The 12,927-nt window shown below is 43.4% G+C and overlaps 1 protein-coding gene across 1 annotated transcript in view; it reads right to left on the minus strand.

The window, feature by feature from the left end:
• The window catches only part of LOC134339780 (protein LYRIC-like), a 117,277-nt gene that overhangs the window by 38,903 nt on the left and 65,447 nt on the right, over nt 1-12,927 (minus strand). The window contains exon 5 of the mRNA XM_063036552.1: nt 276-521. Within this exon, the coding sequence (XP_062892622.1) occupies nt 276-521 (246 nt within the window). The remainder of the gene's footprint in view (nt 1-275; nt 522-12,927) is intronic.

Here is a 12,927-nt window from a genome sequence, read left to right on the forward strand (position 1 = left end):
GATAGGCAGATGGAGGGGCTGAAGAGCCAGGTATATCAAGGGGGGAAGGGATAGAGGGGGCACAGTTTCTGAAAGTTGGAGAATTCAATGTTCATACTGCCAGTCAAAATGTGAGGCACTGTTCCTCCAGTTTGCATTTAGCCTTGACGTGGCATTGCAGGAGGCTGAGGCCAGACAGGTCACTGCAGAAATACTAATTATCCAAACTGCCTTGGTCATATTTTAAGCCACATCAGCCAATCTCTGAATGTACAATCAACTTTAAGGATACTGACCTATATTGGAAAAGATGTCCTTTTCAACAGAATCTACAGTTTCCCAGTCAGCTCCACTGCTGCTCAAGTCCTTAGTTGCTACTCCCCAACCTGAGGGAGCCATTGGTTTGTCTGAGGGTCCCCAACCTACAGTGCTGGTGTCTCCACCCCCAGGAAAGTGCCAAACATTGGGCTTATCAGTTGCTTCATTCCAGTTGGATGCTGCATCACCTGCAGAGTCAGGTGGGGCCTTCCATGCAATGGTCTCTGGAAGAAAATGAAGAAGGTAATATCAGGTTACATGCCATTTGCTACAGGACTTGCAGCACTTTTACTATTTTATAGTCAGTTACAAATTGCAAGGTTCATTATTCAGTTCATGTTTTATATTTCAAAACATATCCAGGGGTAAGTTGCATATCAAAGTATAAACCAGTCAACTTAAGGCCAATATATAAATATTTCAGATAAACCTGAGATACTACAGAGCCGGCAGATCTTCCATCCTCACTGAGGCTCTTATTGATCAGGTACTTCCCCAGGAAAAGACAAGGAAAATTGGCAGCTCAGAGCAATAACTTTATGCAACTTTGAAGGACGCCAAGCAACACACACAAAATGCGGGAGGAACTCAGCAGGCCAGGCAGCATCTGTGGAGAAGAGTACAATTGACGTTTCAGGCCGAGACCCTTCAGCAGGATGCCAATCTGCTACATGATTGTACCTTCATTCCAGTCTGAAAAAGTCAATCCTCAGATTTGTCCAGGGTGGACAAAAATCCTCAATTTTTGCTTCATAGCTACTAAAAAAAAATTTCTAAACTTTGTTGAGTACATAGACAAGTGGCAGTCCTATTAATCAAACTGAATTCCCCCGCTATCCGAGGTAGAGCGTTCCTATGAAACGGTTCATAAGCCGGAATGTCATAAAGCGAAGAAGCAATTACCATTTATTAATATGGGAAAAAATTTTGAGTGTTCCCAGACCCAAAAAATAACCTACAAAATCATGCCAAATAACACATAAAACCTAAAATAACAGTAACATATAGTAAAAGCAGGAATGATATGATAAATACACAGCCTATATAAAGTAGAAATACTTTTCTGCAGCACTGTCTAGTGCAGGGAAAATCTCATGGAAGCGCTCTCGGCAAAAACACGGCGCAAGCGCTCTCAGCAGAAACACTCTCTCCAGTAACCTTTAAGCTATGAAGCTGCCAAATCATACCAAATAGCACGTAAAAATACACAGCCTATATAAAGGAGAAATAATGTATGTACAGTGTAGTTTCACTTACCGGAATCAGAAAGACTCCAATAAATTGCAGTTTCGTTACAGCTAAACACTTGCTTATATGAATAACCACCTGACGCAATTGTCAATTGCCTCTGATCTGGGCCGACATTTACATGCCGGACGGCACCTAATTAATTATGCAAACAAGAGGAATTCTGCAGATGCTGGAAATTCAAGTAACACACATCAAAGTTGCTGGTGAACGCAGCAGGCCAGGCAGCATCTCTACAAAGAGGTACAGTCGATGTTTCGGGCCGAGACCCTTCATCAGGACTAACTGAAAGAAGAGCTAGTAAGAGATTTGAAAGTGGGAGGGGGAGGGGGAGATCCAAAATGATATGACAAGACAGGAGGGGGAGGGATGAAGCCAAGAGCTGGACAGATGATTGGCAAAGGGGATACCTCCACTTATTTACCCCTCGATCGTGACCCCACTAAGGAGCACCAGGCCATTGTCTCCCACACCATCACAGACTTTATCCGCTCAGGGGATCTCCCATCCACTGCTACCAACCTTACAGCTCCCACACCTCGCACTTCCCGTTCCTACCTCCTACCCAAGATCCACAAACCTGCCTGTCCTGGTGGACCTATTGTCTCAGCTTGCTCCTGCCCCACCGAACTCGTTTCTGCATACCTCGACACGGTTTTATCCCCCCTTGTTCAATCCCTTCCTACTATGTTCGTGACACTTCTCACGCTCTTAAACTTTTCGATGATTTTAAGTTCCCTGGCCCCCACCGCTTTATTTTCACCATGGATGTCCAGTCCCTATATACTTCCATCACCCATCAGGAAGGTCTCAAAGCTCTCCGCTACTTTTTGGATTCCAGACCTAATCAGTTCCCCTCTACCGCCACTCTGCTCCATCTAGCGGAATTAGTCCTTACTCTTAATAATTTCTCCTTTGGCTCCTCCCATTTCCTCCAAACTAAAGGTGTAGCTATTGGCGCCTGTATGGGTCCTAGCTATGCCTGCCTTTTTGTTGGCTTTGTGGAACAATCTATGTTCCGAGCCTATTCTGGTATCTGTCCCCCATTTTTCCTTCACTACATCGACGACTACATTGGCGCTGCTTCCTGCACGCATGCTGAGCTCGATGACTTTATTAACTTTGCCTCCAACTTTCACCTTGCCCTCTAGTTTACCTGGTCCGTTTCCGACACCTCCCTCCCTTTTCTAGATCTTTCTGTCTCTATCTCTGGAGCCAGCTTATCCACTGATGTCTACTATAAGCCTACTGACTCTCACAGCTATCTGGACTATTCCTCTTCTCACCCTGTCTCTTGCAAAAAAGCCATCCCCTTCTCGCAATTCCTCTGTCTCCGCCGCATCTGCTCTCAGGATGAGGCTTTTCATTCCAGGACGAAGGAGATGTCCTCCTTTTTTAAAGAAAGGGGCTTCCCTTCCTCCACTATCAACTCTGCTCTCAAACGCATCTCCCCAGTTTCATGCACATCTGCTCTCACTCCACCCTCCCGCCACCCCACTAGGAATAGGGTTCCCCTGGTCCTCACCTACCACTCCACCAGCCTGGATCCAACATATTATTCTCCGTAACTTCCGCCACCTCCAACAGGATCCCACCACTAAGCACATCTTTCCCTCCCCCCGCCTGCTTTCCGCCGGGATCGCTCCCTACGCGACTCCCTTGTCCATTCGTCCCCCCCATCCCTCCCCACCGATCTCCCTCCTGGCACTTATCCTTGTAAGCGGAACAAGTGCTACACCTGCCCTTACACTTCCTCCCTTACCACCATTCAGGGCCCCAAACAGTCCTTCCAGGTGAGGCGACACTTCACCTGTGAGTCAGCTGAGGTGATATACTGCGTCCAGTGCCCCCGGTGCAGCCTTCTATATATTGGCGACACAGGCTGGGAGATTGTTTTGCTGAACACCTACGCTCTGTCCGCCAGAGAAAGCAGGATCTCCCAGTGGCCACATATTTTAATTCCACATCCCATTCCCATTCTGACATGTCTATCCATGGCCTCCTCTACTGTAAAGATGAAGCCACACTCAGGTTGGAGGAACAACACCTTATATTCCGTCTGGGTAGCCTCTAACCTGCTGGCATGAACATTGACTTCTCTAACTTCCGCTAATGCCCCACCTCCCCCTCGTGCCCCATCCGTTATTTATTTTTATACACACATTCTTTCTCTCACTCTCCTTTTTCTCCCTCTGTCCCTCTGACTATACCCCTTGCCCATCCTCTGGGTTCCCCCCCAACTTTCCTTCTCCCTGGGCCTCCTGTCCCATGATCCTCTCATATCCCCTTTGCCAATCACCTATCCAGCTCTTGGCTCCATCCCTCCCCCTCCTGTCTTCTCCTATCATTTGGATCTCCCCCTCCCCTTCCCACTTTCAAATTTCTTACCAGCTCTTCCTTCAGTTAGTCCTGACGAAGGGTCTCGGCCTGAAACGTCGACTGTACTTCTTCCTAGAGATGCTGCCTGGCCTGCTGCGTTCACCAGCAACTTCGATGTGTGTAACCTAATTAATTAGCTTGTTTAGTTCGGCTTTTCCCTTAAAGATGTGCTGGGTGCGTCCCGGCTACCGCTGAACTGCTGCATTCTTCGCGGCAATGTATCAGTCAGCGGCCTGGAGGTTGGGGACCAGTGCTTAAACTTTGAAGCCGCCCTCTCCTCAGAAAACAATCAAACCACCCATGACTACCTTTAAATTCCACTTTCATCACCATCGTCCAGTGCTTTCTGTTTCAGCTTAATAAAAAGACTGACTAATTTATCCTTAAGTATAAGAAAACTTAACGGAACACCACGCTTTGTACACCCATCAATCCACTCAAGCAATAGACTTTCCATTTTATCCATTATTGGATGCCGACTAAGAGAGACCACTTTGCTACGAGCAGAACCAACAGTAACATTGGCAGCTTTCAAAATTCTTTCCCTTTGTGTATAAATAGTGCGAATGGTGGACGCAGGCAAGTTCAATGCGTGGACTATGTCCTTACTTCGTTCACCACGATCGAAACGCTTAATTATGTCTAGATTTACGCTAAGTGTAACACCCTTACGAGCTCTTTTAGGCTTTTCCGATACCTTAGAACTCATCTTGCTAACGGATGCACAAAATAAATCGAGATAAAGCACTTGTTTAAGCAATACTGGCTAGAATACAGTTCCAGGGGAGGAGCTTGGCTGCTCGGGTGCGCGCTGCCTTTTCTCGTAACACTGAAAACACCTTCTGTTAGCGAAAACAGGTAACTAATGTAGGTCTTTCGTAACAGCGAGGTGTCGTAAACCGAATGTTCGGAAAACAGGGGCCACCTGTATCTGGAATAAACCAGTGACCGCTGCAAAAGGGCAGCTGACAACCAGGGAAAGACCTGGTGACGGCCTGGAGAGACTGCTGACAGGAGGGATCAGACCCCATCGGGGCTGGCATGGGCTAGCTACTCGTGCCAGTAGGATCCATCGCTAGACAGCGCATTAGATCCACCCATTTATTGCTATGAAAATGTCAAGACGAAGAATACCCCTTGACTCTGTGAGATCGAAAGACTGGTGAAGGAAAGGAGACAGTGGAGGAAGTCCACAGAAGGGGAAAGGAAAGGACTCGAGGTATTACAAGCAGAAATAAAGCAGTGCTTGACAAAGCTGCGAAGAGCAGAATGCTTGAAAAAACAACATAAGAGGAAAGAACGGGCATTTTACAGAAACCCATACAAATTCGTCGAAAGCCTCTTTGGCAAGGAGAAGAGCGGGGTCCTTAGAGTACCTGTGAGGGAACTGGAGGAGCACCTGAGGAAGACCCACTCTGGTAACCAGAGGCATGAGCCAGTCACCAATCCACCCACCTGCGCACCAGATGGACGTAAGGACCCCTACATGGAGAGAGGTGGAAAGTAAAGTTAAACAAGCAAGATCAGCATCAGCTCCAGGGCCCAATGGCGTCCCATATAGGCTGTATAAGAACACCCTGAAATACCTCTGGAATCTAATGAAGGTGGCATGGGGGAAAGGAAATATACATAAGGCATGGCGAAGGGCGGGAAGGATACTAATTCCCAAAGAGAAGAATTCCTCAACAATCAGTCAGTTCCGCCAGATCAGACTCCTGAATGTGGAAGGGAAGATCTTCTTTGGTGGCGTGGCTCAAAGACTCTCAGCCTTTTTGCAGAGTAACAACTTTGTCGACACATCAGTGCAGAAAGCAGGAATATGTGGTTTCCCAGGATGTCTGGAACACGCAAATATCATCTGGCACCAGATACAAACTGCCAAGAAAGAAAAGAAAGACCTGCATGTGGTCTTCCTAGATCTTGCCAATGCTTTTGGGTCGGTGCCTCACGAGACTCTGTGGACAGCTTTCATCTTTTTCCAGGTTGCAGAGGGCATTACAAAGCTGGTCAAAGCGTACTTCCAGGATCTGTAGTTCTGTGTCACAACACAAGATAACACCATCACATAGCAGCACCTTGAGAGAGGCATAATGGCAGGCTGTACCATCTCTCCTCTGGCATTTATCATGGCAATGGAGCTCATTATCCGAGCATCACAATGGGTGGTCAGAGGGAAACGCTTGAAGAATGGGCTGCGTCTTCCTCCAATCAGGGCGTACATGGATGACATGACCACAAGAACAACAACAAAAGCATGCACCAAACGCCTGCTGGATAAACTCCAGGGAAACATCAAGTGGGCACGAATGGAGATCAAACCCAGTAAGTCTCGCAGTATCTCAATTGTCAAAGGCCGGCTCACCGACATAAGGTTTAGTATCAATGCTGAGCCAATACCAACTGTCCTGGAGAAGCCCATCAAAAGCCTCGGACGTTGGTACAACACAGACCTCAGAGACACAGAGCAGGTGGAACAACTACGGCAGGATACAATCAGTAGCCTCAAGCTAATCAACAACATGGCTCTCCCAGGGAGGTTGAAGCTTTGGTGCTTTCAGTTTGGACTGTTGCCCCGACTTATGTGGCCAATTACCATACATAAGGTCACTATGTCTCATGCAAATCAGCTGGACAGGCTGGTGAACTCACGTGTGAGGAAGTGGCTTGGGCTACCAAGATGCCTTAGCAGCATAGGACTTTACGGGAACGGAGCCCTTTCTCTGCCAATTTCTGGCCTGGTGGAAGAATACAAATGTGCCAAAGCAAGGCTGGAAATGACACTCAAAAAATCTTGGGACCCAATCGTAAGAGGCGTTGCTTCTGCTCTAGCAACAGGGAAGAAATGGACCCCAGCCGCAGAAGCTGCCCTCCGACACCGGGACATAATGGGCTATGTCCAACAGGGCAGAGGAGGCTTTGGCCTTGGAGTGATGAATCCTACCTGAACAAAGGCTACAACAACTGAATGCCGACACCTGGTGGTGGAGGAGGTGCGCCACCAAGAAGCAGCAGCCAGACGTGCTAAAGCAATATCCCAAGCCAAGCAAGGCTGCTGGATGAGGTGGGAGGGTGTTGAGAAGAGGAAAATCACATGGAGTGAGCTGTGGAGAATGGAGTCAAACAGACTGAGCTTCATCATCAGAGCAACATATGATGTCCTGCCCTCTCCTACAAACCTAAATCTTTGGCTGAGAGAGGATCCAGCCTGTCCTCTGTGCGCAGTTCCGGCATCCCTCAAGCACATCGTGGTTAGTTGCAAGACCAGCCTAACAGAAGGCAGATACACCTGGCGACACAACCAAGTGCTGAGGTGTTTGGCAGCTGAACTTGAGTGTAAGAGAGTAACCACCAACGCCAGGCCTCTCAATGCCCAGACAATGGTCCCACAACTACCATCCTTCATCAGGAAGGAGAGAAACCGGGGGCTAATGCCTTGCCTCACGACTCATACCCACTGAGTGCAGCCAGGGACTGGGAAATGCGTGTTGATTTAGGCCAGAAACCTACCTTCCCATCTGAAATTGCAATGACCAACCTGCAGCCTGACCTGGTCCTTTGGTCCAACTCCTGTCGGCGCGTCTTTATCATTGAGCTGACGGTCCCCTGGGAGGATGCTGTGGATAAGGTTTACGAATGGAAAAGGCAGCGATATGCCAACCTTGCAGTTGAAGCAGAGGAGCAAGGCTTAAAGTGCGCCCAGTTGAGGTGGGGTGCAGGCGCTTTGTAGCCAGTTCCACCGTAAGTCTGCTGAGGGAAGTAGGAGTCGGAGGGCAGGCCCATAGGAAGGCAATCAAAGCACTTGCTAATGCCACCGAAATGAGCAGTCACTGGCTGTGGCTGAAAGGAAGGGATGCTGTCTGGGCTGCCAAGTGACCGTCTAGAGACTAACCATGTGAACACACACCCAGGTCTGATCAGCCTGTGGTGGGCCTGCCTCATCTGAGGGTGTCTTGTGATAAAAGGTCAAAACACCCAGTGATGTCGAGGTACACAACTGAAGATGTGTCGTAATGGTAGTAACATCATCTAGCGGTCATCTTTAAAAACTACTTCCACTCAAGTCAAGTGCAGTGCAGAAACTTCAGAGATTGGAACATCTAGTCCTATTAAGCAAACTTTAAGACAAACCTACCAGGGCAGAGTATTTAGAAAAAAAAACTCTCAAGCTCCTTCTTTGTTTTTGCCAAACTTTACAACCTGTATAAGCTGTGTAACCGCAAACAACGGGAATTCTGCAGATGCTGGAAATTCAAGCAACACACATCAAACTTGCTGGTGAACTCAGCAGGCCAGGCAGCATCTCTAGGAAGCGGTACAGTTGACGTTTCAGGCCAAGCTCCTTCATCAGGACTAACTGAAGGAAGAGTTAGTAAAGGTTTACTAACTCTTCCTTCAGTTAGTCCTGATGAAGGGTCTCGGCCTGAAACGTCAACTGTACCTCTTCCTAGAGATGCTGCCTGGCCTGCTGCATTCTCCAGCAACTTTGATGTGTGTTGCCTAAGCTGTGTAACCAACAGCTTGCAGAAAATAGAAAATGTTGACTACAAATAAAGAATGGGTGCATATAAAAAAGGGGAAAAAAAAGGAAAAAAGGTTAATGCTTTCCAGTTTATTAATACTTAGAAATGTTAAGATGCCAGGAGAATCTTTCATCAGAAATATACAGTAACCAAAGAACAGTTGACCAAGTCTGAGCTAATCACAGAGTCAACCACACATCAGGTCTGACTAATTTTTGAGGATGACATTAACACATTGGACAGAGGAGCATTAATGGATGATGCTTATTTGGATGTTTAAGACCCATCTGACAAAGTTAAAAAAAAAGGATTATTCACATACAGTATCAGAAACAATACTGTAACTCCAGTTGAGAGGTAGGACTCTTGGGTGAAGAAACGTATAGTGTGTATTAGATTGATGAAAGAAGCAAGTGCTATGAAAGGAAATGTAATAAGCTTTCAACTTTTTAACCATTTATCATCAGTTAGATATCCACCTTACACATTTACATGAAATTAGGAGTGAGACAAAGGAAAAGAAGAAAGTAAGGAGGCATAAATGTACATGTTGAGTTAAACACTGGCAGACAGAGTTCAATGGAAGAGAATATAGCCATCCAATATGAATCTAAAACACACTCATCAAAATTTACTCCTAATAGTGCGAGACTAAGAACAATATGGGTGTGCGGGAGGCAAATGTCTCTGTGCCTGCAGGTTACTCAGAAAGTATGCGCAGGTGTTAAACGTAAGATTATGTGAATGTGGATCTCCACTTCAATGGGGCTGCAGTAAAAGAAATAGTTCCCCAAGAAATAATTTAGTGATAAATGTCTCAGTCAGACTTTATGTTGGCGGCGGAGTCTGCAGGGAGCGCTCATGGAGTGAGGTCGCTTCTTTGGCTTTGCTCCATCCCCGTTATTCTTTTCAACCTTTGATCTCCTTGATCTAATCAACTTTAAGTACACCAGAAGATTTATTTTATCTTCTTGATTTACTGATTAATTGATTTCCTTTCATCAACTGCAAATTTCGAGTTTAGAGAAATGAGTACAAGATCTAGAACCAAAAATGGGAAAGACGCTGATGGGAACGGAGCAAAGAAGAAAGGTGATTCTAAACAAACGGAATTAACTTACGAAGTTATGGAGGAAATGTTTGAGCAGCAGCGGATAAAGTTATCTGATAGCTTATCGGCTCAATTTGAACAACCTCGCCAAAGCCTCAATGAAGATTTAAAATCAATCACGGACTCTTTGAAATCCCTGGATTCTGATGTTCAGAAACACGATGCTAAAATTTCTGAACTGGATACTAAATCTCAGAAGACGGACACAAAAGTCGAGATCTTAGAGAAGAATCTAGCTTCGACTACTAAACAACTCCAACAACTTAAATCCAAAGTTATTGATCTCGAGAATTGATCGAGAAGACAAAACTTACGTTTAATCAGTTTACCCGAGGATGTTGAGGCTGGAGATCCTGCAATATTCTTTGCTCAACTTTTAAAGGATTCGTTCGGTTCAGTTTTTCCCAATGATCCTCCATTACTCGACCGCGCCCATCGTATACCGTGGACAAAGTTGGCAGCGATTGCTTCTAAACCTACACCAGTTATTCTTCGTTTCCATTATGTCAATGTTAAAGAACAACTTCTCCAGGTTGCTCGTCAACAAGGGGTGATCAAGTATCGCCAGCATTCCTTCAGGATAGTTCAAGATTACAGTCCTGAAGTGATGAAGGAACGACTGACTTTTAAACCTCTAATGTCGGAATGCTATCAAAAAAATCTCAAACCGGCACTATTGTATCCTGCACGTCTCAGAATCTCTCTTCCCGATGGAAATCGTCGTGTTTTCCATTCTACGACTGCTGCCCGAAGCTTTTTGGATGATAAGTTCCCTTCTGATACAGATACCCTCTCTTAATCTGTGTTGGGTGCTTCCAGCACCAATTCTTTTTTCTTCTGGTGTTTTCTTTATAAAATGAACCTCTTATTATCGCGCGATGAAGGTTTATTTTAAGTCTAAGATTTTTGTTCTTTATTTACTACTATAGTTGTTACTCTATAACTTATATAGATTATTTATCTTCTGTAAATTAACATCAGTTTTTTTAGTTAACCTTTTGTTTTAACTTTTCCTTTTTCGTTATTATTTATGATATGATTCGACGATCATTTTTAGTTATATGTTTCCTACTTTTGGTTTTTGCATAATCAAAATGGCGACTTGTCTTTCTTTTTGCTTAACCTCCTTTGTTTCTTTTTTGGGACGCCATGTTCCTATGCTTCTTCTTCCCATAATCCTTCTTTCATTTTAGAAGTGATTTTTTATTTATTCGTTTATAACTAATTATATGTACTGACTGCTTTTTTAATTTATATATTTTACTAATTTTTATTATGTAGATTAATTATCATATTGATTATTTTTTACATGCATTAGTTTCTGGGAGATCTTTTATTTAACATATATTTTTGGAGTTGCCCCCTGCAGAAATGGGGTTAGAATTAGTTTTAGTTAGAGCTTCCTTCAGCCATTTCTGGCTTAGTTCGGGGTTCTTGGGGATGGGGGGTGGGTCAGTCTTTTTCTTTTTTAATTTTTTCTATTGGGCTGTTTCAGAACTACCAAGATGTCCGCAGTGTCGGGATTTCCGGTTCCTCTCTAATCATGTATTCCTCTTCCAGTTTTATAAGTTCACATTGTGGTTAACCCTTTTCTTACCAAAGGGTTAACTCTTAATTATGGCTCATACTATTAATTTTGTTTCTTGGAACACAAATGGTTTAAACCATCCTATAAAACGGAAAAAGGTTTTCAAAGTGTTCCAAAGACTGAATGCTCATATTATTTTTGCACAAGAGACTCATGTAAGGAAAGAGGATAATCAACGCTTCTTTAAGTTTTGGAAAGATTAACAATACCACTCAAATGCTCAAGCCAAAATTAAAGGCGTTTCAATTTTTATTGATCCTTCAATTACATTTATTCATCAAGACATTATTTCGGATCTTAATGGCAGATTTTTGTTAATTACTGGGGTACTTTTTAATAAAAAGGTCGCTATGGTGAATGTTTATGCTCCGAATGTGGATTACCCTGAATTTTTAAAACAATTATTCACTTCCTTTCCTAACTTAAACGAGTATATGTTGATAATGGGTGGTGATTTTAATTTATGTCTGAATCCCATGTTGGACAGATCCATAGCTAGTGCGGCTTTACCGAACAAGTCGGCTACTATTATTAATTCTTTTATGTTGGATTCTGGGATTTTCGAAATTTGGAGATTTCTACATCCAAATGACAAGGAGTTCTCCTTTTTTTCACATGTTCACCGTTCTTTTTCCCAAATTGATTATTTTTTTATTGACTTCCGTTTGATTCCAGATGTACTTGATTGTAATTATGATAGTATTGTTATTTCAGATCATGCTCCACTGAAACTTTCCATCAAGTTAATGGACACCTCCTGTACTAGCCGACAATGGCGATTTAACCCTATTTTGCTTCAAGATCAAGATTTTGTCAAATTTATAAAGGAGCAGATCGATTTCTTTTTTTCAACTAATACTACGGACGAAGTTTCCAATGGAACTGTTTGGGATGCCTTTAAAGCTTATATCCGTGGTCAGATCATTTCCTATTCGGCTGGTTTGAAAAAACGTGTTAACAATGAAATACTTTTGTTGGTTGATAAAATTAAAGAAGTCGATAAAAAATATGCTATTTCTCCCAGTAAGGAGCTGTACAAACATAGAGTTGAACTCCAATTGGAACATAACTTATTACTAACATCCTCCATCGAAAATCAATTAATGAGAACTAGGAGTGATTTTTATATTCATAGTGATAAATCGGGTAAATTACTGGCTAACCATTTGAAATTTGATTCGGTTAAACGTCAAATTACTAAGATTCGTAAACAGGATGATACTTTCACAGTGGATCATGCTGGGATAAATCAAACCTTTCAAGAATTCTATACCTCTTTATATCACTCTGATTTTCCTCATGATTCTAATTTTATGCATGACTTTTTAAGTAAATTGAGTTTTCTGAAATTATCACCCGAAGAGTCCCTATCATTAGAAACTTCCATTTCAGAGGAAGAAATAATAACTGCAATCACATCTTTGAATTCTGGTAAAGCACCCGGTCCGGATGGGTTTACAGTGGAATTCTTTAAATTTTTTTCCTCCATTCTTTCCTCTAAGTTGTCTAGAATATTCAAGGAAGCAATCAGCTTAGGTAAATTACCACAATCGTTTTATGAAGCCTCTATTTCCTTAATTCTTAAAAAGAATAAAGATCCTACTGATTGTACATCATACAGACCGATATCTCTTTTGAATGTAGACTCTAAAATTTTTTCAAAAATTTTAGCAACTAGATTGGAGAAGGTGTTACCTCAAATTATTTCTATGGATCAAACCGGATTCATTAAGAATCGCTATTCATCCTTTAATATTAGGAGGTTAATGAATATTGTTTATACC

Source organism: Mobula hypostoma, chromosome 2, assembly GCF_963921235.1.
Source record: "Mobula hypostoma chromosome 2, sMobHyp1.1, whole genome shotgun sequence".
Taxonomy (NCBI): domain Eukaryota; kingdom Metazoa; phylum Chordata; class Chondrichthyes; order Myliobatiformes; family Myliobatidae; genus Mobula; species Mobula hypostoma.